This window comes from Panicum hallii, chromosome 5 (assembly GCF_002211085.1).
Source record: "Panicum hallii strain FIL2 chromosome 5, PHallii_v3.1, whole genome shotgun sequence".
In the NCBI taxonomy this organism is placed as follows: Eukaryota; Viridiplantae; Streptophyta; class Magnoliopsida; order Poales; family Poaceae; genus Panicum; species Panicum hallii.
This window is the reverse complement of record NC_038046.1, coordinates 10,488,268-10,514,369: the sequence shown is the minus strand read 5'-3', so window position 1 is coordinate 10,514,369 and position 26,102 is coordinate 10,488,268. Positions and strand designations below refer to the sequence as shown.

Here is a 26,102-nt window from a genome sequence, read left to right as displayed (position 1 = left end):
GCTACTGATGCTTTCAGGGTTCAGGGTTCAGACAGTGGCAAACAGCCAACGGTTCGTAGCCTTTCTCCAGAAGCATTTCAACAATCAGTTGGTCGTGCAGCTAGCTAGGGTCATGGCGCGGTCAGTTTTGAAGAAGACGCTGTAGCTTCAGATAAACTCGCAGGACCTTGACGCTGGCGCGTGCAGTGCCGTCATTGTCGAGTAGTAGTACTTGCAGTGCCGTCATGGACGAAACCAAATCACTACTGCCCCGTAGCCGCCGCTGAATTTTCAGATCTGCCCCAGAGCTTTATACTTCAGGGAAACGGACAATCTACCGGTGCTCCGTACGGACGAACTCGACGGAATATCCATCGGCTCTGGACTCTAGCCACGAGCAGCACCGTGCCCGTAGCTTTCTACCGTGCTGCGGTGGCAGCGTTCCAGCGCACACAACAGAGTGGCGTGTGGGCATGCGCTACGGGCGTGGATCACACACCTGTAGACGCCCCGCGGCTCGGACAAGCGGACAGGGCAAATAGCGACCAGCCGGTGGTGGTGCCCTGCACGCCACAGGCACTTCGATCTCGAGACTGGTGATGGTGGTAAGGTTTGGATAAGGATACGAGCATCGAGCGATTGACGTCGAACAGGCTGCAGGTGCTAGTTTAACTTCAAAAGATGCGCCAGAATTTCGTGATTCTTTTGGCAAGTAGTGCCTCTGTTACTAATGCAGGAGGCCAGGCTTGCTATCACAGCAACTTAGCTGACAGCTGATTACCGAGCAGAAAATCATCTAACTTTTTGTCCTTTCTTGGGAAACCTTAAGAATTTTCATTCCGAAAATTCCGGCACACAACTGAATTTGGATTGCCTTTCACTTCTTCAAGGTATGGCATTCTAAGCAATGCGGAGGAATAGAAGACCCACCTGTGCCCTTGCAGTTTTCGGCACGGCGATCACGCGACGAGGACAACGATGGGGCTCCTCACGACATGGACACCGTCGCTCCACGCGTACGATCCCGCCACGAACTGCCCTCTCGCCACGCGCCCGCTGCCCTTCCCGCTCGCCTTCGCCTCCATCTTTATCCGGAACGCCTTCTTCTCGCCGGGTCGCGCGAAGCGGAGCCGCCTCGGCGAGACCTCCACGGAGACGCCCGCGGGCGCGGCCACGGCGACGGTGTACCGCGCCTCGCCGGAGCCGACGTGGGTCACCGTCCGGCGCACGGTCACCGAGCCGTTGAGGCCGTGCACGGCCACCGAGGGGTGGTTCAGCTGGTACGGCGGCGCCGGGCGCGCCGGGCACGGGACGGAGGGGTCGAGCTGGGAGCCGGCACTCGCGCACGCGAACAGCAGGTAGTCCTCGTACGACGCGTCGTACACGAGGCCCGGGTCCAGCGCGTGCCTGGGCCGAATGTGGCCCGAGCCGTAGTCCATGGGCCCCGCGATCGTGCCGTCCCCGTTCATTAGTGGGCCGCCTTCCGCGTTGTTGGTCGTTGCTGCGCAAAACAGAGCACGAGTTTTTCGGTTGGGATCAGAACTTCAGATGCGGCGCAGGGGAGCAACGGCTTCCCGAGGCTCAGAGCTGAGACGTTTACCGGTGGTCATGATGGCCGACCTGATCGCGGCGGAGCTCCAGTCGGGGTGGGCGGCCTTGAGGAGGACGGCGGCGGCGGAGACGTGCGGGCACGACATGGACGTCCCCGACATGATGTTGTACTGCACCACGCGGTGGTCGCCGTCGAGCTTCGTCGGCGGCGACGCCTCGCTCCACGCCGCCAGGATGTTCAGCCCCGGCGCCGTAATGTCTGGCTGCATTGACCGAGGGCACAGGGGAAATCAGTACGCGTTCGAGGACAAAAGAAAATGGCGTGGTATGTGTTGCCTTGGTAACTATGAGATCTGCACGTACGTACCTTGAGAATGTTGGGCTCGAGCACGTTCGGGGCGCGCGACGAGAACTGCGCCATCACCGGCGACGGCCGGACGTCGACGACGGTCCTCGAGGGGTCCAGCACCGCGGTCGGGCTCGAGCTGGAATTGATGTAGGCGAGGATGGTCTTGGCGTCGGCCGCGGAGACGGCGGTGCCCGGGAGGACGTGCGAGTCGACGGGGACCTCGCTGCCGGAGGCCGGTGGGTTGCCGAGCAGGATCGCCGCGCCGCCCGCGCGCTTCACCTCCAGACCCTTTTCAACCCTCAGGCCACTGCCTCGCAAGCACACGACGATCTTGCCTCGCACCTTGTCGGGCGACAGGGAGTTCGGCAGGCACTGGCTGCGCCGGCCATTTGAACCATGTCAGCACTTACTTGTTCATCGTCAGCAAGACGGGTTAGTGCGGTTGATTACTCACTTGGAAACGTTAGCGGGAGTCCCAGGAACAACGGCGTCTGCTGCGTAGACCAAAGGATACGGCTTGTTGCCGGGAAGCTGGTACGATGTTACTGTTTGGCCCTGGTTCGACACAAACACAAACGCAAGTCAGATGTCACACAGTCCACTCGATGCATGCACGACAGAGAACGGCACGCCCCTCGATCGTCTGCTTACCATGATCGCCACGCCATTGCCGAGCTTGATCGGGGAGTCGAAGGCGCGGTCGATGCTGCTGGCGCCGACCGTGAGCATCCACGGCGCGAGGTTGGACACGGTGGCCGGCTTGGGCCCCGAGTTGCCGCCGCTGCAGGAGACGACCACGCCGCGCCTGGCGGCGTGCAGAGCGCCGACGGCGATGCCGTCGTCCGCGAACCGCATAGGGGCCCCCGTGGAGCCGATGGAGACGCTGAGGACGTCGACGCCGTCGCCGACCGCGTCGTCCATGGCGGCCAGCATGTCGGCCTCGAAGCAGGTGTTCTCGATGTTGGGGTCGGGCCCCGGGATGGGCCAGCACACCTTGTAGACGGCCAGGCGCGCCAGCGGCGCCCCGCCCGAGGCCGCCCCCGCCGCGAACCCGCCCAGCGCGGACACGCCCGGCACGGTGCGGCCCGCGACGGTGGACGCGGTGTGGGTGCCGTGCCCGTCGTGGTCGCGCGGCGAGCGGAAGGCGTACGTGGTGTTGAGGCCGTTGTAGTGCGCCTCATAGGCCTTGAGGTAGTATCGCGCCCCTATGATCTTCCTGCTCGACCCAATTATTGACTCCGGTCAACGATTACTCAGCACAGCACCCAGTTCGTTTCCATTTTACCCATAGATTGCTCTTCGTTGCTTAGTGTTAAGTATATTTATGGCTCCGTGAATGAAGTATCACATTGGAGTAATCAGCAGGTGAGACCATTGTAGGCAGTTAGCTTTGACTCGAGTAGTACCTGCAGTCTGAGAGCACTGGTCGCACATGATTTCGACCAGCCATCCCCATCCCATGGTAATGGTACATCTAGGGAGATCACTTCAAGAAAAAGCAACAGATACCGAGGAAGGAACCTCTGACAAGGATTTTTTTTTGAAAAGAAGCAAGAGAACTGCTGATTCGTTAAGAAGAGGAAGAAGTTCAAAGTACAGGTAGTTCAGCTCTGACAAGGATCTCAGTAGTGTGTGTTGGTGCGCATCGCAAAGGGTGGTGTCACGGCATTACCTACTCGATCAGCAGCAGTATCTTCAGACGAAAAAAATATCTGATCCGGTTCAGAGTGTTTGTACCTATGCGACGGTCAGGTCTCGATAATGGCCCTCGCTTGTCCTATCTCCGTGCATGCATGGCCGTGGCTGCAGGCAATGGCTTAAATGGATACCATGCAGAGAGGAGCTGAGGAGGAGGCGAGATTATAGAAAGCGCAGCGCCGCCGCCTCGAGAAGGCGCCAAAGCTGGCTCCATGATTGGCCCTCGCGAGCTCCAGCGACGGGTTTGTTTGGACGCCAGCTCCATGGTCCCGATGACTCTGAGTCAATCACGGCTACAGAACGCAGGCGCGCAGTAGCTAGTGGCAAAAACCGCCCGTAACCCGGCGTGTTTTAACTTTCAAGCGATCGAGGAGAATCTCGTCTGGCCTTCGTGTCGCTGCCGGCCAATTCAGTTCGTTGTGCCGTCGGTTCACGGCCCGGCGTGGCCGGTAGAGATGTCAGGTCGACGTCCAAGGGCACGCCGTCGTAGTGTTACTAACTAACTACTTGTCCAGGGAGAAGAAAGACAATGCAGTGGTCGGCGCTAGGGTGTGCGCGTGTTTGCTGACCTGTTGCAGGACGAGGAGCTGAAGGATTCGCCGCCCTGGCACGCCCCCTTCCACCGTGCCGGCACCGGCCCGAGCCCTTCGTCGCTGAAGCTCCTCGACTCCGGCCAGATGCCTGCCAGCGCAAGCACACGAACGGGATTCATCATCCAATCGTCAATGCATGCCTCTTTTTTATGCTACCCGCGACATGTTCGAAGAAAACAGCATGAGGTATGGAGAGAGCAGGCTCACCGGAGTCGAGGACGCCGACGATGACGTCCGCGCTGGATTTGTCGAGGGACGGCAGCCAGTCGCTGCCGTCGGGCCCCTTGAGCCCTTCCTCGAATCCCAGGAACTGCCAGGACCTCGTGGTGTGCGGCGCCCACCTCCCCTCGCTACGGAAGGCAGACACCACCTCGCTCCTCTCTGCAGGCGGCCGGCAGGCCGGATGAGTGTGCCCAGGAAGTCACGCGTCCGCCAGACACAAAGTTACAAATCAAGAACTGTGAACTATACTGGACCAAAAAAAAAGATGTATGATAATGCATATCGCTGCGGCACTGTCTCCGTACGCGTACCCGATAGTTCCGTGGCCTCTTCGTGGGAGAGGATAGCCGCGAAGCCATTGAGGGTGTGCTTGTAGTTGTACAGCAGCGACGCCCGTGCCGCCTCCTCACTGCCCTTGACGGAGAGTAGCAGCGCGTGATGATGATCCTCCAGGATTGCTTCCTCCGCCTTCACCCCGGCGTGCCCGCCCAGGTACACGATGTAGACCTGTTTCAGTTCACAATGGCGATGGTTCAGTTTACCCCAGCATGGCAAGCATGCCTCTTCTTTTGCTGAACAGGCGCTCGAATCTTTTCAAGAGTGAAAGTATTTAAAGGTCCGCGAGAGGAACCATCTGCAGTGTGGATTTAATAAGCAAGAAAAGGAAATAATTGAAACGGAGTGGACAGACGAGGACCTGGTCTTGCTTGCCGGAGGCGGCAGAGACTACGGAAAGAGAAGAGAGGGCAAGCAAGAGGGGAAGAAGGCTCGGCAGGGCTTGCGCTCCCCTCATCGTCTTCCTCCGGAGGTCGTATCCTGCTGTGCGATTGGACGGCCCGGGAAGCTGTTTATATACCGCCATCGCCCATCAATCAATCGCGGCCGAGCCACCGTGGTGATGGATAGGGGAGCAGAGGCGGGGGCATGGACAGCCGAGTTCCGACTGTCTTACACTCTGACCCTGTGAATGAGATGATATCATTAATATTTAAAATATCCGAATTCGTTTCCATGCTAATCCGATCCGTTTTCATCCTAAGGATGGAAACCGGGAGGAAATAGAAAGATGGATATCCGAAATATTTGAATTCGTTTTCATAAGAATCTGACCCGCTTCCATCCTTAATCAACTTCATCTCCTCTTTTCCAAACTTCACTACAGATTTTCCGGTCCAACCTTGTCCCCCCTCTAAGGGCGGAATTTTTTCTCTTTAGTTAGAAGGAATCTTTGTTTATACGGAGGTGCTAGCGTCCGGATGTTCCATCCAGGAATTAGCATCGGACGTTGCAATCTGTGCGATCACAGTAGTGCCAACTATTGGATGAAACTAAAAAAATTCCCACTGCAACATTTATTGATGCTACATGCAACATGATGGGTTCTAGACCACTTTCTGCACCTTCCTCATCATCTATCTAGCTGCACGAGCTCAAGTCTCTCCTTAGTTTAGCCCGTCCTCTCTCGTCTCGGCAACGAATATTAGGAGGAAAACTAAGTCAAACATGTCCCATCGCCTCCAAAGAATTGAATTCTCACCACTCAATTAACCATATGCAACATTAGAATCAAACATTTGAAACAACGAACACAGTTGCAACTGACTCCACCGATAATCTCCACTCCTTGGCCAATCAAACATAGAAAATCTACAACAACTGAAAACTCCCACTGCAACATGCCAAAATAGTTGATAAAACCTAAAACGAAAGTGATCCAGCAAAATATCATGTAGCAACATATCAATTTGTCAGATAACATCCGTGATCATCTTTTGCAACATGTGAGATCACCAACCGAAACATCCCAAATTAATGTTGCAACACCAAAAAATATCAATCACAACATTCTAAATTAACTACTGCAACATTAAAAAAATCCAACGCCCTAAATCATCTACACCTTCATGACCTAAATTAATCCCCGGTTGCTAGTATTGTCTCCTAGCCACTGGAAGCCACGATTGGCAATCGACATTGAGCTCGTTTAAAGGGATTGAGCTTTTCATCGCCCTGCCACCAGGATCGAGCTTCTCATCCCCTGAATTGACACCTCGCTGCTGGAATCGAGCTTTTGGCAACTCAAATCGGCAACATGTGCTAGGGTGCGAGAAATCGAGTCACTTGGGCCACACTGCCGTCCGCATGAGCCATTCGCGAGCACTTCGAGGGCTGCGCATGAGCATGGAAGGCCCTCACTCCGCCTTCGCGCTGCTGGACGAGTCGTCCGGGCTTCGCGCATGATGCAGAGGCATCTTGGAGACGCATGATCAGGATGAATGGATAACGTCGTGGAGAAAGGGAGTAAGAAGCTAAAGCCAGGGTGAAAAAAAAAATCAACGGGAGAGAAAAGGTGGATGCTGGAGCCACCACCGTTTCTGTCCTGCATCACGCGCGCTCGCTGAACGCCCCGTGACTAGAGATGCTCGCGTGGTTTTGGGTATGGAGACCGGCGGCCCGTGCGTCGAAACTGGACCGCCGTCTTCTTCTCGCGCGTGCACGTACGCACTGGCCGAGAACGGCCTGGGTCAACCCAAGGTGCCCGTTGCTTTCACCGTTCGCCGATCACTGGACACTTGCAACTGGAAAGCGCCAACCGCTCGTCGTCACTAATCAGCACTGCACCTGCACGCCGAGTGATGCCCCGTGCTGCGGTGCTAGTCCAGATCCAGTGCGATCTGCGACGCGACATGCGGACATGACGGAAGCACCACCGCACGCCGTTGACGCCTACGACTTACATATAATTCGGACTGAAATCCAGCTCCTTTTATGAGCTCGTTTAAAGGCCATAAATAAAATACGTAATGGCAGATATGACACAACTCTTTCAAAAAAAAATGATATGACATATACGGCCCAAGATTGTAACATCGGCCCAGTATTAGGACGGGTCTGTGTACTAACCACAGGCCCAATCAGACTCCGTTAACACTTTTCTGCCGCTTTAGCCCAGGAGGCCTCTGATGAGTTCGAGTTAATCAAATCCACATTCGCAGCACCACCTGCCTCCACCGATGACCCTAGCCGGAGCCTCCCGCCGCCGGCGAGCACCGCGACCCCGTCTCCCTCTCCTCGTCCTCCTCCTCCTACTCGTCGCCCCTCCACCCCCACGCGCTTCCGCGTTCCGCGTCCCGCTCCGCCAGGCCGCCACCCTTGTCTCCCTCTCCCACTCGCTCCTCTCCCGCGTCGCCGCCACCCGCGCCGCCCGTGGAGACGCCGCCGCGGCCGCACGCGCCCGGCGGATCGCGTCCCTCCTATCTTCCCGTGGCGCCTGGGGGCTCGGTTGGGACTACCTCCGGCACTACGCCTTCTCGTCGGCCACCGGGTGCGGCCTCTCCTGCGCGGCCGCCGCGTCCCGCCTCCTCGCCGCTGCCGCGGAGGCCTCGCGCCTCCGTTCCGCCACTGACGCCGCCCAGTGGATGCGCCGCCACTACGTGGACGTCCGCGACGCCGCCGGGCTGCTCCTCAGCGGCCTCCTCGACGCCTTCTCCGAACAGGTAACTTGCATATTCACTCGTGGTGCCTCTGATTTGCGCAATGCTCTGTCGATTAAGAACTGTTGTTGGGGGTTTAGGGGCCGTTGAGAGAGGTGGTGATGGATGTGAAGTGGGAGGTGGAGGAAGGGGAGTTGCTCAAGGATTGCCTGGAGGTGGGAGCAAAGGACTTGCAAGGTTTGCTTGTCATTGCCAAAGATCTTTTCGCTGGTGCTTCAAGGGCTTCTTCACGACATAGCGAACTCTGAGGTTTGGTGACTTCGGTTGTTTTCTTTTTTTTTTCTGATTGTTTTGTTAACTCACGTATGCTTTTGTGATTTAGTTTACTTAGAAATCTTGATCTTGTGAGAACCGCCCAATTTAATATCATTTTAAGCGAGAGCTAACACGCACTCACGCCAATGGCGCGCTACGGGTTAACCCACATCTAAACTACTAGGAACCAACTTAGCCTTTCGCCGAAAATAACATTAAACCCGGTAGTCCCGGTATGCGCTCCAACATATGCCCAGGATCACGCATATGCACATACCGTCTCAAGCTCGTACATCACCATTGATCCACAAAGAGCAATTTTAATACAAGGTTAAGCCATTAATCATTACAAATTTAACATAAGAAAGGTTCCAAGTCTATTAAGGTGCGAAAAAGGGATACAAGCCTCGGGCTCACAAATAACATAGGAGATATAAAAACCATAAAGTTTAATGTTCAACATGATATCCCAAATACGATACGCAGCGGAAAGATAACGATAAGTAATAATATTAATGGCGTCTTGCTCAAGGACGCCATTGACCATATCGACCTATTCCTCGCCCGCGCCGGGTTCGGCGGGGTAGAAATGGCCAAACACCACTTCCGGCTCACCTGCAACTTAGTTAAGATATATAGCAACGTGAGTACAAAGGTACTCGCAAGACTTACGCGGTTAAATAAACAAGGAGTATGCAAATGAGGGCTCACAAGAAAGCTTTAGGGTTAAGTAATTTAAATAAGCATGAACTTACTAACCAAACCTATTCTAGCATCCTAGCATTTTAATTATCTTGCCCAACCCACCACAAAATTTTAATTAAACATTGACCAACCATAAGAGGTGACATAAGCATCATAAACCCCATGCGACCAAGATCGATACACTACGAAGAATTCGTCGAAACTTGAGCTTGCTCATAACCGAGAGCGCGGCAATTCGAATTGATTCATTAACCTTGCAAGGGTGTACAACTTTACCCACACGACACAAGGACCATGCGACTCACCCAACCGATCACGTGGGGTGAGGGGGTACTCGCGTCAACCTTTCCCGACGAGTTCTAACCGTTGAACATCACGCCTAACTTGCGCGGAGAGTTACCTAGGTCCACCGGGGACACCCCTAAGGCTCTCTACAAAGCCCCACGGCCACGCATCTAGGACCGTGCATCAACGATTAAAACTAGAGAGTATTTGGTTTATCCACCCCATGAATGGATATGTGGTAGTACGATAAGTGCTCAATTTCCAAGGTCATCCACGGACGGTCCTTAATCGGTTCGAGCGGACTAAGCCTCCGAGACTCCTTTCTCTAGGCCCTACCTTCCGCTCAAACCCCAAAAACCCACTTCCAACTAGACCGATCCAACCAACAACCCGACACCGGATAAAATGATCAAGATAAACAAAGGTGGTGAAACCAGTGATCCTATTCCAACTTTCCCTACAAGATATATACTAACTCTAAGCACAACTAGCATTTAGTTAATTAAGTTGCAACTAGCTACGTGTGCCAAGGACATGGATATACAAATCAAGGGAGGACATTGCATGAAAATAGGACCAACGATGCAATAGATAAGTATTTATCATAAGCATAGATACCCAAGTGAAATAACTAATTTAAGCAAGTTAAATAGGTCAAGGAATCATGCTTAGCTGCTTGCCTTGGTTCTCTTCTTGCTCGACCACACACTCGGCTCCTGGCTCGGTCTCAACGAACTCGGCGGGCTCAACGGGTACGTCCTCCGGCGTCTCGGTCACTAAAATGCATGAATGAAATGCATGCATTAGGATGATGCCCATGATGTGAGAATGAGATGATATGCAATGACATAACAATAGAAGAGAAAAATCACATCAACGCGAAAGCAATATCATTATGGTAATACAAGCTCGATTACTAATTTAAATACTAAGCCCGAAGGCAAACTCGCTCATGCAACAAATTAACAAGAACAAATCATGATTTAATTTCTGCACCCAGAGGATATCAAAATAAACTCATGAGAGTTGAGTTTGCATCAAAAACTTATTTGTAGAATTACTTATGATATTTACAATTTTCAGCAGCTAAACTCAAGATAAATCTTACAAGCCATGCAAAACATTTTCAAAAATCCTAATAAAATTACCAGAGGTACAAGACATGATAACAAGGATAACAGAAGTGGTTTTACCATTTTGTCAATTTTCTATCAAAAGATATTCATTTTATAAGGTTGCAGGCAGCTAAACTAAAAACACATTAAAACCTATCAAACAGTACTGGAACTTATACACCACTTGCACTATGAGAAAGAGCATTTGACAGGGAATATAACAAACTTTAGTTTGACATTTTTAGAGCTCCACAAGATAAGATTAAGGATTAACTTGGTTTAACAAGAATAATTTATAACTTAAAATACAGAACTCTAACATGCATGAACTTAATTTATCTAAGCAGATCTACTATAGAGGATTCAAACAAAACAAACTCCGCAATTTTTGGAGGCCTACAGAAATTTCTATGCAAATTACAAGATCACATAAAATGATAAACGGGGGAAAACGAGGAGGCAGCGCAAGATCCACCCGGGCCAGCGCCCACCAGGCACCGACAGGTGGGCCCGGGGGGGGGAGCGGGGCCGAGTCAAGGCCAGCCACGGCCTTGACCCGCCGCGGACGCGGCCAGGGCGCGCCGTGGCGCGCGCGCGCGCGACGTCGCGGCGGCCGGCACGGGACCGCAGCCCACGGGCGCGAACGCGCCCAGGCGGAGCGCGCACGGGCAGCGCAGCAAGGAGGGGGCGCTCACCCGCAGCGCGGACGAGCGAGGCGGGGCGGCGGAGAGCAGGACGGCGGAGAGCGGCGGCGGCGGGCGGAGGCGCTCGCGGGGAAGGGTGCTGCGGGCGAGGGGAAGGCCGGCGGGCGGGCAGAGCGGGGCGAGGAAGGTGAGGGGGTGGTGCGGGTGCGGCCAATCGAGCGGAGGCGAGGCGGCGGCGGCGGATTGCGGTGGCGGCGGCGGCTCGGAGCGGAGGGAGAAGAAGAGGCAGGGGCGCGATTTTGGGCCGGGGGAGGGGAAACGGGCGCTTTGAAGAGGGGAGCGAGGGAGGCGAGCGGGCGGCGCACGGGAGACGAGGAGGCGGCGGCCACGCTGGACGGCCTAGCGGCCGCCGGCGTGCGCCACCGCGCGGACGCCCAACGGGCGGGCGCGGAGGGCCGGGGGACGCGGAGGGAGGCGCTGACCCGTGGGCCCAGGCGCGCGGGAGAGAGAGAGAGGCCGACAGGTGGGGCCGGGAGGATGGGAAAAAAAAGAAAGGCAACAGTTCGACTTACAAATTCAAAAACGTGTACTTCCCGGGCTCCAAAGATCACCAAAATTTTATGGAAGCTAGAATAAATCATCAAGAACACAATGCAACAACAAGAGCTCAAAAATCTGTTATGGATTGTTCACAAAAATTCAAACAACATTGCAGTTTTCAAACTTTTCCAAGAATTTTATGGCTCGGTTTAGGCATTCAAAAATTGCACAAAAATATCCACAAATCATCATTTGAAATCTAGTATTTGGATAAAATATTTGGGGGCACAGCCACATAGCAAAATTTAAACTTACTTCACAACTTATACATAATTCACACAAGAAAAATGGATGGTCACATGTAATTAAGTGCATATGATGCTCCATAATGCTTTGATGATGCTCATGATGATGTTATTTAATTTTTAATCCCGTGCTTTTAATTTTTGGGTCGTGACAGATCTTGAATCGGGCTGTACAAGAACAAAATCCTTGTGGTATGACTGTTGTGTCTGCTACCGTGTGCGTTTAATTGTGTGTCATATATTAAAAACGAATAGATAAAAGGAATTGGATGAACTTAAAAACAGATTATCATTTCCTTCAAAGCATGAACAACTACTACTACTACAAAATATGATCAACAACCGAAGTGATAGAGACTGAAAGCACATATACATTGACAATAATTACAGAACCAGTTGAAAAAAGTTGGAATCGTATGAAGACACAAATTCTACCTTGGCATCTCTCTTTGAAATATTCTTCATCGCTGTAGCGTGCACAGACAACCTGACCGACAAATTCCACCAAGACAAAGAATAGCTCTGATTGCAGGAAGCAACAGCAAAGAGCAAAAAGAAAACTACAGGTATGGTTTCAGATGCAGACTACATACTGCTTGATTTGTAAATGGCACTCCATGCAATCCTTCAGGAACAACCTGAACACATTAAAACAGAAACATAAGTGCCAACAAACAATTGCCAAAAAGCAGTCCAGATTATGGTTCAGGACTGTACAATGAAAATCGATACTACAAGCATTTCAGACTCCAAATTAAGCAACAGAACATCATATCGAATGGTGCAAGATTTATTCATTAAACAAAATAGGCTACATCTGCAATCATGAAACGAATCGATTGGTCACCCACCGCAAGAAATTTAAATTCATGTTCCCTCTCGATAAACGCTGGCACCTGCAAATATTATGGATTTTCAGTCTTCACCAAAGAGGAGCTCAGGAACGGTCCATTAGTTTGCCCTTCAACAGATATGATATGTTCCATAGAAAACTACAAGACCACCTCCTCCTTGATTTCGAATACAATGACTACTATCAGTTCCCCCTCGCATGGCCCCACACTTAGGCTTGAGAATTCCTACAAATCACACAATGCTAGAGTGAACATGAGAACATTACGGAAACGAAAGAAACCAAAAATGCAACTTTCTTGGAGTACGTACTGGACCGTATATTCGCAAACATAATCCAATGTCAAAGCATTGGATCTCAACAAAATATCTAAGTTTAACTTCCTCCATAACGAGGTCATATACGGCAAAGCCTATGTTGCAGAAAAGCTCCTTAACAAGAACTAACTCTATGCCCTTATATATGAGTCAAGCCATGTTGTTTGAAATCCCAACTCTTTTGTGTGCCATTGCACCAGTACTGCAATTTGCTATTACTTCGAATAGGAGAAAGAGGTGTGAAAAACAAACTAGCTTTATTACTAGCTCTATATTTTCCATTATTACATGCAGATTCAGGTTGTTCACTGTATTCCTACAATAAACAGGGATTATTACCCAAAATCCTGAACAGGAAGTAGCATTTGTGCATGACAAGAAGAGTTAGACCGTAGCGCATAGTCGTACAAAAGTTGCAACGGTTGCACTTCGTGAACAAATGCCGCGTTAGGGGATTACACATCAAAATCCCAAGCTGTCCATATGATCTAATCGAAATTATTCTATCCACCTTGTAGCGTTCAGTCACACACTACTGTCAATTATGGTGAGCACCTTGGTGGCCTCGACGGCGATGCCGCGCTCGAAGAAGATGGGGGCAGCGTGGGCGAACACCCGCCGGAACCCCCTCAGCGCCGCCACGCGGAAGCCCTCCAGGTCCGGGAACGTGCTCCTCGCGCTCCGCTCTGCCACCAATCAGCGTCAGGCCTACCAGGCTCAGGGATCAAGGAAACCCACCACCCTCGGCTGCGGGCGGCGCTCCGCTCACCGGAGAGGAGGGAGCCGAAGCCGACGACGGAAATTCGGCCGCCGGGGGCGGCGAAGTCCGCGGGGCAGGTGAGCTCGAGGAAGGAGCCGCCGCCGGCGTCACCGGATGCGACCGTCGCGGTGGGGGGAGGCACGGGGCGGCGATGGCGGGTGGCCGGCGGCGAGAGCTCCGGCAAGCGGCGGAGGCGGCCAGCGGGGAAGGGGAGAGCAGGTCGGAGGAGAGCAGGGCATTGTGGGGCGTCGGATGATGATCGGACGGCTGCGAGTGGCCCAAGACGAGGATGCGCGAGGGCGCGCATTATGGAGCCCGAAGCTGGGGCTGTTCTTCGGCCATTTTATCCGGCTGTTTGATCTGGGCGATTAAATTTTAGTTCCATTATATTGGATGTTCAAATATTAATTAGAAAGATTAAATATAAATTAATTATAAAATTAATTAATTGTATAAATAGAGACTAATTCATTCATCTCGTAAATTAATTTTTATTTGTACAATTAATTTTATAATTAAACTATATTTAATATTTTCGGTTATTATCAAACATGTGAGATGACGGGAACTAAAATTTAATCGGTTTGATCCAAACAGACCCTGATTCTGCGAGCGAGCTTAAGTTTCGAAACCAGCAGTCGATCACCTGTCCTAACCGATACCCTTATCTTCTCCCATTAGTCTAACTTATCTCTTTCTCTCTTCCAATTTCCGTTTTCCCTAGGCGACGATTTCTCCGTCCGCTGGCCATTAGTGCAGCTCAGGGCCCCACCCCCGCACCCTCTAGCCGCTGGGAGGCGCTCCTAGTCCTAGCACCCTGGCCTTCGAGCTTGGTGGCATTCAGCTATGGCAGGCGGAAGGCAGCACGGTGTCCCTACGCGGCAGGGAGGTCCGCATCTCCGGCAACGGCGAGCAAGGAAGCGGCAGAGGTCCCAGCGATCTCTATCGTGCCGCATCCGCGCGCGGCTGTGGAGCGCGGCGGCGAGCCTCGGCGAGCTCGGGTCGTCCGCATTTTTTTCTATTTTTCCTTTTCTTTTATTTAGTTATTATTGTGGCTATAACATTCGTTCTCCATTCTTTTTCTAAAACTTTTGTTCTCGATTTTTTTCATTCCAAAATGTTTTTCTCCAACTTTATCTTTTTGGATTTCTGTTCATACTTTTTTCTTCTGAAATTTTCCCCCATTTGCCAAAGTTTTTTTCTCCTAAGTTTTGTTCTCGATTTTTTATTTCAATTTTTTTCTGACGACTTGTTTAAAAAGTTTGCATAAATTTTTCTTCGGATTTTTATTTTCGAAAATTTTGCTTTGTTTCAATTTTTCAGCATAATTTTTTATGTCTAAAAATTTCTGTCTAGATTTATGTTGCTGAACATTTTATCACGTAAAATTCCGCTTGAAATAATTTTATCGTTGTATGAACCAAGATGATAATAGTTTGGGTGGGAGCACACGTAGCTGGCAACTGACACACTCGGGGAGGGTACAGTGTGGAATCCAAAAGGAGAATGAGGCGCGCGGATGTAAAACCAAAAGGGAAGGAGATATCGATGGGAAATCGACCGTAAGTTTTACGGGCGACCATAAACTTGATTTGCTCATTATGGAGCCGGTTGAGGTGAGGATCTGATTCTTCCGATGGCGCAACCGCGAAAGGGCCAACAGGAGCAGCAACTGCGTGTCCAAACAAAAAAACGCTCCGAATGGCTTTGGCAGAGCTGCACAACTGATACTCTGGTGAATTGATTATTTGGTTGAAGTGATTCTACCCAAACAAATCGTTACTGATTCTTGATTCCTTGAAGAGAAGATTACGCTGGAATTGTCTGTAGTACCCCTAGCTGTCTCAACCGGTGTGTATTAGCACTCATTTGTGTAAATTTATGTAAAATAATACTGCATATTTATAAGAAATGAACCTCACAAGCGAACTGAACGTAGCTGCCTCAGCTAGTGACGTTTCTTATACGGTGGAACATGTCCATTTAAGTTTAAGTTCTCGACTCAGCACAGGTGCTCATATGTTTTGGATTTATTTCGGAATTTAACTGGTATTATTTCTTTTCAATGGTAGGCGGTATGCCCGTCGACAGCGAAACGTATGCGGTAACTTCATCAATCTTGAGAATCTTGATGGGGATCAGTTGGCTCAGTCGCTCGGAGATATTTACAGAGATAGGATTAGGTGTGTATATTCATAGGGATGATTGTACGTATCTCTTATGTGAGCATCTATTTTGGAAAAATAAATATTATAAATAATAAAAAAAAATAATTTGACCATAGTGTCTAGCCTACTACACTTATTTTTACATGAAAAATATAAATACTAAAAAATTAGATGATTATAGCCTACTAGCCTACCATACAACGGATCGTTATCCTTTTTATGCATTCTTTTTTTTTTGTTAAGATGCACACCCAGAGTGTGTCAAAAGAAAACGTTGCGCCACCGGAGAAAGATCGCATAGCATTCCTCCTCGACAAAATCATAGAAGCAACCTGAGATTGTGTCGGAATTCGCAACAAACTTACAAACATGCATATTCAGACCAATTCATGGTTCGCCGAACTGTTGTTGTCAAATCAGACGATCAGAACACATTATCAACCATCCGGTGACCATTTGCAGAACACGCTCAGATCGACACGGTCATACGGGAAAAGAATCATCATATGCGGGCTATTTGTAGAAGCACACACCTGATAGAGAGATCAGATGTGCGAAATTTCTCTCTCTCTTAAGTAATTATTTGTATTATTTTCACTTAGCTTTCTGTGGCTATGATTGCTTCACGATTCGTGCATTCGGTACTAAAATAGGCAAGTGTTGTGTGGTTTGTTGGGCTGCTGTTTGTTTCATTTGATGGCGTGTTTGTGCTTTATCGGCCCGTTGGGTGGTGGCCGGCCGTTGGTGTACGCGGTCCCACTTGTTCTTGTGAAGGCTGTCGTGCTCCCAAGATCAAGCGGCGGGAAGGAAGATGGTATGGCCGGCGCCGGCGAAAGTTAGGAACTGATGGATTCTGCTCTCGTCTACCTCTGTGGCTCTGTCCACCTGAAGCAGCTCAATCGCTCCCCTCTCATCCATTGTTGATTTTTATTCTGTTTTTGAGTGTTTTTTATGGTTCTATCAATCATTTTTTCTTATCTGTTGTGCTGTTGAGGTGTCAAGATCCTATTGGAACAAAAAGTGAGTGATAATTCAATGAGAAATCACCCGAATGACATGTAGTAACTCCCATAGATGTGCTTTGCCCTGGGCCTCGCCTTGAGGAATTGGGCCACCTGCCCTCGCCTTCCCCGCCCGCTACAATAAGCAGACAAGGCCCAGATCAGAACCAGAGCGCCAGCGGCGGCTTAGCTTTTTGGCGGGAGCAGCGCCCTTCTTCCCGCCATTCCGCTGTCTCTTTCCCTGCTCCGCAATCTGCCCCCCTGGCCTAGTACTACGACCCCCTCACACCCGCTCCGCACCCCTCATCTCCTCCCTCTGTTTCTTAAACCCTTCCCTTCTCTCGGACTCTCTCCTCCATTGCTCTTCCTTCCCTGGCGGCGACGACTAGGCGAGCGGCGGCGCCATTTGTCCTGTCTTCGCCCAGCCCTTTACCGGCAACGAGCGCATCCTCCAGGTATGCCCGCCCCTTCTCTTTCCTTCTGCTGTGCGAGACGGAGCACCCCAGACCCTAACAAAACTATTTGTATTCGGATCTGAATCCAGTTACAATATATTACCTACCAACTTCGATTTCGTTTGCAAGAATTATCGGGTGTACATGTGTACACCCATGTCCTATGCTGGGTCCGCCAATGTGGGTAGGGACGATGAGCCGGTTGACTCTATGGAGATTGACGGCCAGCAGCAGCTAAAGGTAGAAGGCCCTGCTGAGGTGCCGGAGGGGTTCAACGCCGACTACCTCCGAGTCTACTACGGTAAAGCGATTCGTTCCCTTTTAAACTGAAAAATGACCCATGCGTCCGATAAGTCCATAGTTATTTGTCTTCTTTAATTGTCATTAATTCTGGACAAAGTCGTGATCTTGCATCTCATTGTAGAGGCTCTGTGTATTTCTTTTGATGAATTCGTGGTTTTTTTTTCTGCTGTATGTGAGTGAGACGTAGCATGGCTAAGATTTGCTTGCTGCAAGAGTTTTTGTTTCAAGCAATGGCTAATATTTGTTTGCTTCAAGAAGTTTTCTTTAACTCCTTCCAATTTCTTGCGATTATTTCCATACTCTTTTTTTTTCGGACCTAGCACATTTTGTTATTCTTCTCGTGTAACTAGGCATGCTCTTTACCTGATTGAGGTATTGCATTTAAAAATCTACTCCACTATGTAAGGATACTAGTTTCGTTGATTTTTCGCTACTGCTTCTGCTAACAACCAATGATACTATCGCAGGAAAGCTCTTCCCATATGGCGATTTCTTCAAATGGCTTTGCTATGCAAATGGTTTGTGCTCATCTGGTTCTTTGGTTAGGGTAGCTTACGCTCTTGCTGTTTCTTGATTAACCAAAAAAATGTTTTTATATAGATGGAAAGCACCCCGGATGTGATCAGTCATATGTTGGACGTCGAGAGTTTTCATTTACACTAGAGAATGACATCTACCTGCGCTTCCAATCCTTTGATAGTGCTGCTGAATTGGAGAGTTCTATCAAGGAGAAGTGCCCTTTCAAGATTGATATTGGACCTGTCTACAGCGTAGATGTATGATGCAGCATCACTGAACATATCATTTTTTTTTGCTTGATTCTAGTTTCCTGCATTGCCCTCTGTTTGCTACTGCCTGAAGAATCGTGTTTTTTGTGCAGCCTGCAAAGCGTCATGCTTACGCCCAATCTGGCAATAATGTCTTTGTACCAGTGGAAAGGGAACTAATTTTTGACATTGTAAGAAATTTGTGTTTCTTTTCTTTCCCTGTTCACTTAATCTGTGCATGTTATATTCTTGTGCAACCGTTGCAACTTGCCAACATCTTTAATTTACTCAGGATATATCTGATTATGATGATGCGCGCTACTGCTGCTCTGGAGCTGATGTCTGCTCGGACTGCTGGCCCTTAATGACCATTGCTATCAAAATTCTGGATACTTCTCTTAGAGGCATGTTAGTTTATTATGCAATGAATCATAACATGAGCTATCCACTTTTGCAGATTTATCTGCACGAAGCGCAGATTTGCAGTTGGTTACTTCTACAGTGGTGTGCATTTGTTTACTAATTATAATTCTTGTTTGCAGATGATTTTGGTTTCAATCACATACTGTGGGTATACAGTGGCCGTCGTGGTGTCCATTGCTGGGTCTGTGACACCAGAGCAAGAAAGTATGGTCGAATTAACTTCTATCTGTTTCTTATATTTGTTGATCCTAAAATACATTTGTGTTCTCCTGTTAGGCTCAGCAATGAACAAAGGGCTGCAGTTGCTGACTATTTTCGAGTCTACAAGGTGTCACTTCATCATTCATGACTCTACATGCCATTTGTCGCCCACACCAGAAATCTATTTTAACCCTATGAATCTATCTCAGGGTGGTGAAAATACACTGAAGAAAGTATCCTTGGCTGGACCTGTCCTCCATCCTTTCCTTGCGTATGTCTTCACTGTCTTGTCAATTTGTTTGTTCTACCAACAGAAAATGGAAAAGCTAAATTGATTATTATGTAATTTATGCGCCTGCAGACGGTCATACACGGATGTTCTTGAAAGCTTCTTTGAAGATAAGTTGCTACTTAGCCAACAACTCTTTGCATCAGAGGAGAGATGTCAGAAGATACTTGATCTCATCCCTGATGAAAGTAAGAAAAGGCGCCATATGATATGAACATTACTCTCGGATATAGATTAAACCTACCATCCCTTGTTTAGCATGTCATAAATATGTTCACCATCATTCTGAAGTGGATTTCATTTCTAGATGTTGCTAGTGAGCTCCATGACAAGTGGCAGGGAAATAGACGATCTTCTATTTCAAAGGAAGATGTCAATGCAGCCAGATGGAAACAATTGAAGATGACCTTACAGTCAGGAAAGCACAAGGTTCTATTTAATCTTCTGCAATCCTAATTACATTTTTCTGTGTTCAATCCCCTGCAGTCCCATTCACTTTTATTTGGACATTTGTCTGTTTATCGATCACTATTTATTTCTTTTGATTTCACCAGACTGTATAATATCCCAATTTCTCAATTACAATCGCATCTGCTGATTCATGCTCTTATGTTCAATAATTGTGCTAATTGTTATATGTTTCAGGCTCAGGGCCTTCGGAGATGTGTGGAAGAGATCATCTTCTCATACACATATCCTAGACTTGACATGGAGGTAAAAGGAAATTCATCAGTTTTATGTGTTTGCAGTATTAAAACTATCCAAGGTTGTTCTCACTCCTAATCAACTTTATACGCATGTCAGGTATCAAAGCACATGAATCATTTACTAAAAGCTCCCTTTTGTATACACCCGAAAACAGGTAAAACTTAAAAGACATAATGCATTCAATTTCTGTTTTAGTTTGTAATGTGATAATTAGGTGGCATCTCTTATCTCAAGAGAAGGTGGTTGTACACATGCTTGGCACGTCCATTTGAAGCCTCTAGACTGCAGAATAAATTTGGGCACTTAAATACTTAACCTTTTCATTTAGTTTATTTATGAGTGAACTGAACTATTCTAAGAACTGGATTTTTTTTGTCACACAATGCACCCTATTGCTGATAATTGATTGTTGTTTCTTTTTCTAGGTCGTGTTTGTGTTCCAATTGATCCCAATAATTGTGATGATTTTGATCCTACAGCTGTTCCGACTCTATCACAGGTATGGTCCATATACACTAGCATCAATTAAAATTAGGCGCTAACATTTCATATTCTTCTTCCAAGCATCATGGTACAATGCTGATTTGTGAAAACAATACTTTACAGCTTTTAGGAGAGCTCAATGCTGCTGGTTTTCAGACAGATTCTGAAAATAGTAAGTGATAAGCATCCACCTTCCGTGATTTGTAATTGCCAAAAAAAAGTATAGCATTTCAGTACCATGCAACCTTGCCTAATACACCCTCTTTGCTCAAATCCTTTTGAGTTACAGATTGGGAAAGAACGTCCCTGGAGAAATCCATCAGGTTTTTCAGAACTTCGTTTCTGCAACCACTGCTGAAAGCATGCAAGGTACGGGTGGCAGTTCATCCATATGTATGTATGTGAATAATTGAAACCCTGCAAAAGATCTTCGGCTGTAGATCTTAAGCGAACATAAGATAACTTCTTGATATCATGTGATTCTATGCTCGAAAGCATTTGATGTTGCGCTTAAACATTTTCAAGAAAATAATACTTTGCTATTTTGGTGTCCCATGACATTTTTCGACCTGAAATTTTGCAGGAGGAACTGGAAAGTGCATACAATGCAAAGCTCCAACAGTCCAAGAATTCATTGGATTGGTAAAATCCACATACACACGCATCACATGGGTGGGCTGGTGGCCCGCATTTCGCCTGTGGGACGCGATCAGGAGCATTTCAACTGGACACTGACCTCTTTGCATGGATGAATGAGCGATTATTCCATGACGCTGCTCCGGAGATGGTACCATGTCGGTTCAAAGTTGTAGCTACTGAGTGTGATCAGAGCTATATACCGTACTGGTGTACGACGTGCTTTAGGCGTCTATAGGTTTCACTGCTGGGCTCCAGAGAATGAATGTAACCCTTGCTGGTCGACGGTGCCAAGGTATATCATGTAAGTTAGGCTACATATGCCCAGCAATCTCTACAGCTAAAAAACCTAATTGGGAAAAAAAAATTGGTGCGACCTTGACCCTCCCACCTGTCGTCGCTCTGCCATGCAACGATCTTGACCGTCCGATCGAAAAGCTGTCCATCCGTGCCTCCAGAGCCCCTGATCACCGCCCCACCTATCCTGCGACCTGCGATCCGCAACCCCCTTAACCCCGTCCCACGCCCAGGCAACCGTCCCTCCCCCATCCCATGCCCTGGCGATCCGCACGCCGTCGCCATTGGTGGGCTCGAGCTGGCGCTGCAAACCCTCGACGTAGCCCTCGTCCCCTCACCAACGCTGTCGACGATCCGTTGCTGACCCGCTCCGTCGCCGTTGGTGGGCTCGAAACGGTGCTGCGAACCCTCGTGCGGGCTCGCCCCCTCGCCATTGCCGTCACGTCCTCTGAGAGTCTGAGCCGGCGTTGCAGACCTCTGCGATCTGCACGACGTCGCCCTAGCCCTCGTTCGACCCCGCGATCGGCATGGTGACGTCCTCGCCCTTGGTCGGCCCCGCGATCCGCACGCCAGCTCCCTCGACTTCGACGTCGCCTCTCACGATCCCTCACCATCGCCGACATCGTGTCCTCCTCTGAGACGGCGTTGCAAGCCCTCGATGGCGACGTCGCGTCGCCTCCCCCGATCCCCCGCCATTGCTGACGATCCGCTCCAATCCCCCGCGTTCGCCGAGCCAGCAAGAGGCTCCATCATCGTCACCCTGGCCGTGCATCAATTGGCTTGGCAGGTTGGTAGGTCAGTAGACACTCCGATTACTAGCTTTTCAGCTGCTCTGATTGGTACAGTATGCAATTTATGCATTGCAACAGGGAATTTGAATCCCTGGCTATTAGATCAGTAATAGTAGTCCTTTTTTCTCATAACTATAATTGCTATGGTAGTCAAAATATTTGATAAGAACTATAATTAATGCCGCTCATATGGTCAGAGATGGGGAAAAAATTATGCAGCTATGATCATAAATGGTTCACGTATGTCTTTAGAGGGTTTAATTTTATTGCTTCCATGCAAAAGGTTGCGAATCTCAAGCTCTATCAAAGATGTTTTTCTGGCAGTCCATCAAAGATAGGATAGCCAGTGCTGCAGTGTCAAGTTATATACTTGCATAGCACTAACAGGCTTGCTTTGGCTCACGGGAGTTCCATGTGCAATAGCTTAAGGTTCACGGTATATTCCTCAACCTACTGAATATCTCTCGGCTGCTTATTGCAATGGCCTCAAGATCTCTCGGCTTCTTATTGAAATGGTTGAAATTTCCCACATACTTGTGTTTGTGTTTCCAGTATAATTTCTTCAATTCAGAAAAATTTACGACAAACCTAAGAATCGGTTAGTAACATTGCAGCCGCATTTCTTCAAGCAACTAAAACTTGCAAGATATGACTAAAAAAAGGAGAGCTTTGACTTTCTGAAAATGAGGGATGCAACTCTGTCATTTGTGTACATTTTTTAACAGGTTTCAGGTGTGCACACGATCAGTTATAACTAAAATAATATCCATCATGGTCATATTCGTATTCCATTGACCACACCTGCACGGCACATAGTGTAATCATACATAGCAAAAAATAATGGAGCAACATCACCGCCTTGGGCATTGATAAAATCAGAATTAAGAAGCTTCTTGTGGAGAGGGCGCAAGGAAGCAAAAGGTGGGCGTTGTCTCATCGCTTGGCCCAAAGTTTGCCGGGCTAAGGAGCTTGGAGGACTAGGCATTTCTGATTTGAAATCACTAGGAATTGCTCTACGGGTAAGAGGCTTTGGCTCAAGAAATCTGAACCTGATAAACCTGGGCAAGTTTACCACTCCAAGTTAGTAAGGATGTTGAGAGCCTTCTCTCACTGGCCATAATTACTGAAGTTGGAGATGGAGCCGATACTCTTTTCTGGAGAGACAAATGGCTAGCTGAAAGAAGCATCCAGGATTTGGCTCCTAATCTGTATGCTTTAGTGCCAAAAAGAAGAGCAAGCAGACGCACTGTGATAGACGCACTGAAGTTGGAGATGGAGCAAGCAGATCACCAGCCAATCAGAGGAGCAGAACAACAGACTATATGCAACAGCCACACGTCCTCAACAACAGAAGGAATCGTACAGCAGCCGGTTAGCAACAGGCTGGACAGGTGCAGTAGATGGGCAGCGGCAGCAACGGCTGGCTCCTTGCGTCAGGGACAGGTGCAGCAGATGGGCGGCAGCAGCAACAGCAGGCGGACGCAGCAGGCAAGCGACCACGACGGGGCAGGCGGCAGGCCCGATTTGTTTCCTCTTACCGCCCATTTTAAAGTCTCGATTTTAGCAAATTTAGGGTCAGTTTGGCAGAGCTCCCTGATCTGATTCTCTGCTGAATCCAGCAAGAGCTCTGCCAAACAATTTTTCAGAGAGAAGTGATTCTCTGCTGATTCTGTGGAGTGATTCTCTGAAATGAACTAAGAGACTGGGAGTTGAAAAAAGTAGCTTCTTCTGATTCTGTGAAGTGATTCTCCATCCTAATTTTAAGAGTTTATGCTAGAGATCACCTTCAGCCACAGAATTACTTCTCTTAGAGAATCAGCTCCCACAGAGAATCAGAGAATCAGGATCAGTTGGAACTTGTCGGTACATACAGATAGGGGTACCTCCTGCTAGGGTGTCCAGGCCCTTGGCATCTCGCAATTCGTAATCTCCCCTTTTGCCTTCTGGGGGACGTGGCATACGGCCCGGGTCTGACAGCTGGGACCGTGGTCTCCGGACCCTCCCCGTGCTATTCCGGAACCGGGGCCCCCACGTTCCCAGGAAGGCTGGAGAGATCTCGGGTAGCCCCCGACCAGGGAGGTCCGGGGCCGCCACGTGTGATGGCCGGACTATCACAGGCCAGACCGCTCCGACCGGCCCCGGAGGACCGGACCCCCCTCCCCTCGGGAAGGGGTCCGGCGCCGCCGCATGCCGTCCTGCGGTGGGAGCAGGGCTGGCCCTGCCACGTGCCTGCGGCTAGAGGCCCTTCGCGGGTCTCCAGCCCACCTACCAGCATTTAATGCGGTAGCTGGGCCGGGCACGCCCAAGTCAAAAAAGGCGGCCTGCCACTGACACACGGGGCAGGTAGGCTGACACCGCGGTAAGCCGCCTGTTTCCAAGGCGGCGCGTCGTATCACCGTGCACAGTACGCGGATTGTGTACAGTCCTGTCACGGCGCTGCGTACGTGATGATGGCCTGTAATAGGCAAGCCAAGGCGTGCGCTGCAACAGTGTGCACGCAACGAGTCAGCGCTGTTTCACCGCCTAGCTGAAGGTTACATCCTAACAGTGACAGCACGGCTTCGCTGTTGGGCAACACTGACACCGGATACTGTGCAAGACAAGGCTGTGCACGGCCATATCCTGGCCATGGATACGCACATCAACTTCCCGATAGAGAAGACTACGGAGAGGAGCTGGAGATGAAGATCTCCACATCTCTCATTGAGCATACTCCTGATGGCCGGACCCACCTGTCGGGGCCCCGCACAGTGTAAGCACTCCCCTTGAACTATAAAAGGGAGAGTGCACTTGTTAGATAGGGACGGACACATCCCACGGCCGCATACGCAAGCACAAGCCCAGGCTAAGTTCCAGGCAGGCTTACACAATCAATACAACACCAAAGTGGACGTAGGGTATTACGCTCCGGCGGCCCGAACCACTCTAAATCTTTGTGTCCTTTCTGCGCTCATCTGTCCACCGATCGAGCGCTCCTAAGTCTCCTCCAAACCCATCCTTAACTAGGATTAGGCGGGTGCTTTCCGCCACCCGGCTGGAGAATTCCTCCGACAGAGCTCTACCAAACTGGCCCTTAAAAGTTAGATGATTTTAGAATCGAGCGGATTATGAATTTTCAATTCTCGATTCTGGACTTTTGAATTTCTTAAAATCGACCCTTCAAAATTAGCTATAAGATGAAAAAAATAGGGGTGACGGACTGTCGATCCCAATGGGGCCGTGATGGGAGTGGACGGCCGCGACAAGGCCGCGATGGGAGCGGACGGCCGCGACGAGCGAACGGCCACAACGCTCGGGAGTCGCAGCAGATGGGCAGCAGCCGCGACGGTCGACGGCCGGAGGAGCCGAGGTTGCCACGACGGGTGGCTGCGCGACAACGGGATGAGACGGTGTGGCGAAGGGTCACTCCTGCACGCGAGCCGCAAATGAGCGGCTGCAGCGAGGAAAAAATTCCAAGATGGAAAAAGATTGGATCTTGGGTGGATTAGATTAGTCTAACCCTAACCCTAATCCCTTCTCTGATCCCATATTACTAACCTTGGAGGATTCAGAAGATAGAATTTCCATTACAGGAGACATCAATATAGAGAGAGGATTTCATGGCCATATGGGCCTACAGAATATGGGCTTTAACAGATACATCGACGTCGTGGTTCTGGCACGAAGATATAACAAACCAGATATCTTCCTCGTAATAACATGCAATTCTAATTGGGATGAAATCAAGAGAGAACTGTACCAGGCTAGACACCGTAATACCGTCCAGATCTCGTCACTCATGTCTTTAGGGAAAAGCTAGAAGAGTTGAAGAGGAGGTTAATGAAAAATGAAAAATCATACCCTATATAGGCGATGTAATGATAGGCGCAATGAAAAGGTCTGAGGCCACGAAATGGATAATAGATTGGTTGTGCC

At 49.5% G+C, this 26,102-nt stretch overlaps 4 protein-coding genes across 9 annotated transcripts; 2 read left to right on the top strand and 2 right to left on the bottom strand.

Moving 5' to 3' along the window:
* Window positions 1-670: 670 nt before the first annotated feature.
* On the bottom strand, window positions 671-5,582 carry LOC112894261 (subtilisin-like protease SBT5.6). Its single transcript, XM_025961909.1, has 10 exons — window positions 5,503-5,582; window positions 5,090-5,353; window positions 4,704-4,899; window positions 4,378-4,551; window positions 4,147-4,258; window positions 2,531-3,095; window positions 2,334-2,434; window positions 1,898-2,255; window positions 1,580-1,793; window positions 671-1,480 (listed from the first exon to the last, which is right to left on the bottom strand). The coding sequence occupies exons 2-10, from the start codon at window positions 5,252-5,254 to the stop codon at window positions 939-941; spliced, it is 2,427 nt and encodes an 808-aa protein (XP_025817694.1). The 5' UTR covers window positions 5,255-5,353; window positions 5,503-5,582; the 3' UTR covers window positions 671-938.
* Window positions 5,583-7,365: 1,783 nt separating this feature from the next.
* LOC112891824 lies at window positions 7,366-14,443 on the top strand. Of its 3 annotated transcripts, none has more exons than XR_003228612.1 (3): window positions 7,366-7,889; window positions 7,967-8,225; window positions 11,891-11,969. XR_003228612.1 is itself a non-coding variant. In XM_025958799.1 (3 exons), exons 1-2 carry the CDS (start codon window positions 7,407-7,409, stop codon window positions 8,132-8,134), a joined length of 651 nt encoding a protein of 216 aa, XP_025814584.1. In that variant the 5' UTR covers window positions 7,366-7,406; the 3' UTR covers window position 8,135; window positions 14,390-14,443. The 3 variants fall into 3 exon arrangements, 2 of the variants coding, with proteins under 2 accessions (XP_025814584.1, XP_025814583.1); XM_025958799.1 differs by lacking the exon at window positions 11,891-11,969 and adding an exon at window positions 14,390-14,443 and having other exon boundaries at window positions 7,967-8,135; XM_025958798.1 differs by lacking the exon at window positions 11,891-11,969 and adding an exon at window positions 13,424-13,797 and having other exon boundaries at window positions 7,967-8,135.
* LOC112891823 lies at window positions 8,495-14,025 on the bottom strand. Of its 3 annotated transcripts, none has more exons than XM_025958794.1 (8): window positions 13,675-14,025; window positions 13,461-13,591; window positions 12,737-12,814; window positions 12,587-12,631; window positions 12,329-12,373; window positions 12,171-12,222; window positions 9,812-9,907; window positions 8,495-8,756 (listed from the first exon to the last, which is right to left on the bottom strand). In XM_025958794.1, exons 1-8 carry the CDS (start codon window positions 13,970-13,972, stop codon window positions 8,695-8,697), a joined length of 807 nt encoding a protein of 268 aa, XP_025814579.1. In that variant the 5' UTR covers window positions 13,973-14,025; the 3' UTR covers window positions 8,495-8,694. The 3 variants fall into 3 exon arrangements, with proteins under 3 accessions (XP_025814579.1, XP_025814580.1, XP_025814581.1); XM_025958795.1 differs by having other exon boundaries at window positions 8,496-8,756; window positions 12,740-12,814; XM_025958796.1 differs by lacking the exons at window positions 8,495-8,756; window positions 9,812-9,907 and having other exon boundaries at window positions 12,001-12,222.
* Window positions 14,444-17,134: 2,691 nt separating the features above from the next.
* On the top strand, window positions 17,135-21,487 carry LOC112894693 (DNA primase small subunit-like). Of its 2 annotated transcripts, none has more exons than XM_025962476.1 (17): window positions 17,135-17,289; window positions 17,379-17,590; window positions 18,060-18,110; window positions 18,193-18,368; window positions 18,473-18,550; window positions 18,652-18,763; window positions 18,902-18,986; window positions 19,059-19,110; window positions 19,193-19,254; window positions 19,345-19,460; window positions 19,580-19,701; window positions 19,918-19,986; window positions 20,077-20,134; window positions 20,406-20,479; window positions 20,587-20,635; window positions 20,753-20,832; window positions 21,047-21,487. In XM_025962476.1, exons 2-17 carry the CDS (start codon window positions 17,434-17,436, stop codon window positions 21,107-21,109), a joined length of 1,404 nt encoding a protein of 467 aa, XP_025818261.1. In that variant the 5' UTR covers window positions 17,135-17,289; window positions 17,379-17,433; the 3' UTR covers window positions 21,110-21,487. The 2 variants fall into 2 exon arrangements, with proteins under 2 accessions (XP_025818261.1, XP_025818260.1); XM_025962475.1 differs by having other exon boundaries at window positions 17,151-17,289; window positions 17,419-17,590.
* Window positions 21,488-26,102: the final 4,615 nt, after the last annotated feature.

Bases quoted from the DNA above. Each gene is read 5' to 3' on its own strand.
- LOC112894693 (XM_025962476.1), top strand. From the start codon at position 17,434: ATGTGTACACCCATGTCCTATGCTGGGTCCGCCAATGTGGGTAGGGAC. The intron at 20,135-20,405 runs GTAAAACTTAAA...TTCTTTTTCTAG, and splicing joins TTGTATACACCCGAAAACAG to GTCGTGTTTGTGTTCCAATT. The intron at 20,833-21,046 runs GTACGGGTGGCA...GAAATTTTGCAG, and splicing joins CACTGCTGAAAGCATGCAAG to GAGGAACTGGAAAGTGCATA.
- LOC112891823 (XM_025958794.1), bottom strand. From the start codon at position 13,972: ATGCGCGCCCTCGCGCATCCTCGTCTTGGGCCACTCGCAGCCGTCCGA. The intron at 13,592-13,674 runs GTGAGCGGAGCG...GATTGGTGGCAG, and splicing joins CTTCGGCTCCCTCCTCTCCG to AGCGGAGCGCGAGGAGCACG. The intron at 12,632-12,736 runs GTCTTGTAGTTT...TAATATTTGCAG, and splicing joins TCGAAATCAAGGAGGAGGTG to GTGCCAGCGTTTATCGAGAG.
- LOC112891824 (XM_025958799.1), top strand. From the start codon at position 7,407: ATGACCCTAGCCGGAGCCTCCCGCCGCCGGCGAGCACCGCGACCCCGT. The intron at 7,890-7,966 runs GTAACTTGCATA...TTGGGGGTTTAG, and splicing joins TCGACGCCTTCTCCGAACAG to GGGCCGTTGAGAGAGGTGGT.
- LOC112894261 (XM_025961909.1), bottom strand. From the start codon at position 5,254: ATGGCGGTATATAAACAGCTTCCCGGGCCGTCCAATCGCACAGCAGGA. The intron at 4,552-4,703 runs GTACGCGTACGG...GGCCGCCTGCAG, and splicing joins AGAGGCCACGGAACTATCGG to AGAGGAGCGAGGTGGTGTCT. The intron at 2,435-2,530 runs GTAAGCAGACGA...GTGTCGAACCAG, and splicing joins GCAATGGCGTGGCGATCATG to GGCCAAACAGTAACATCGTA.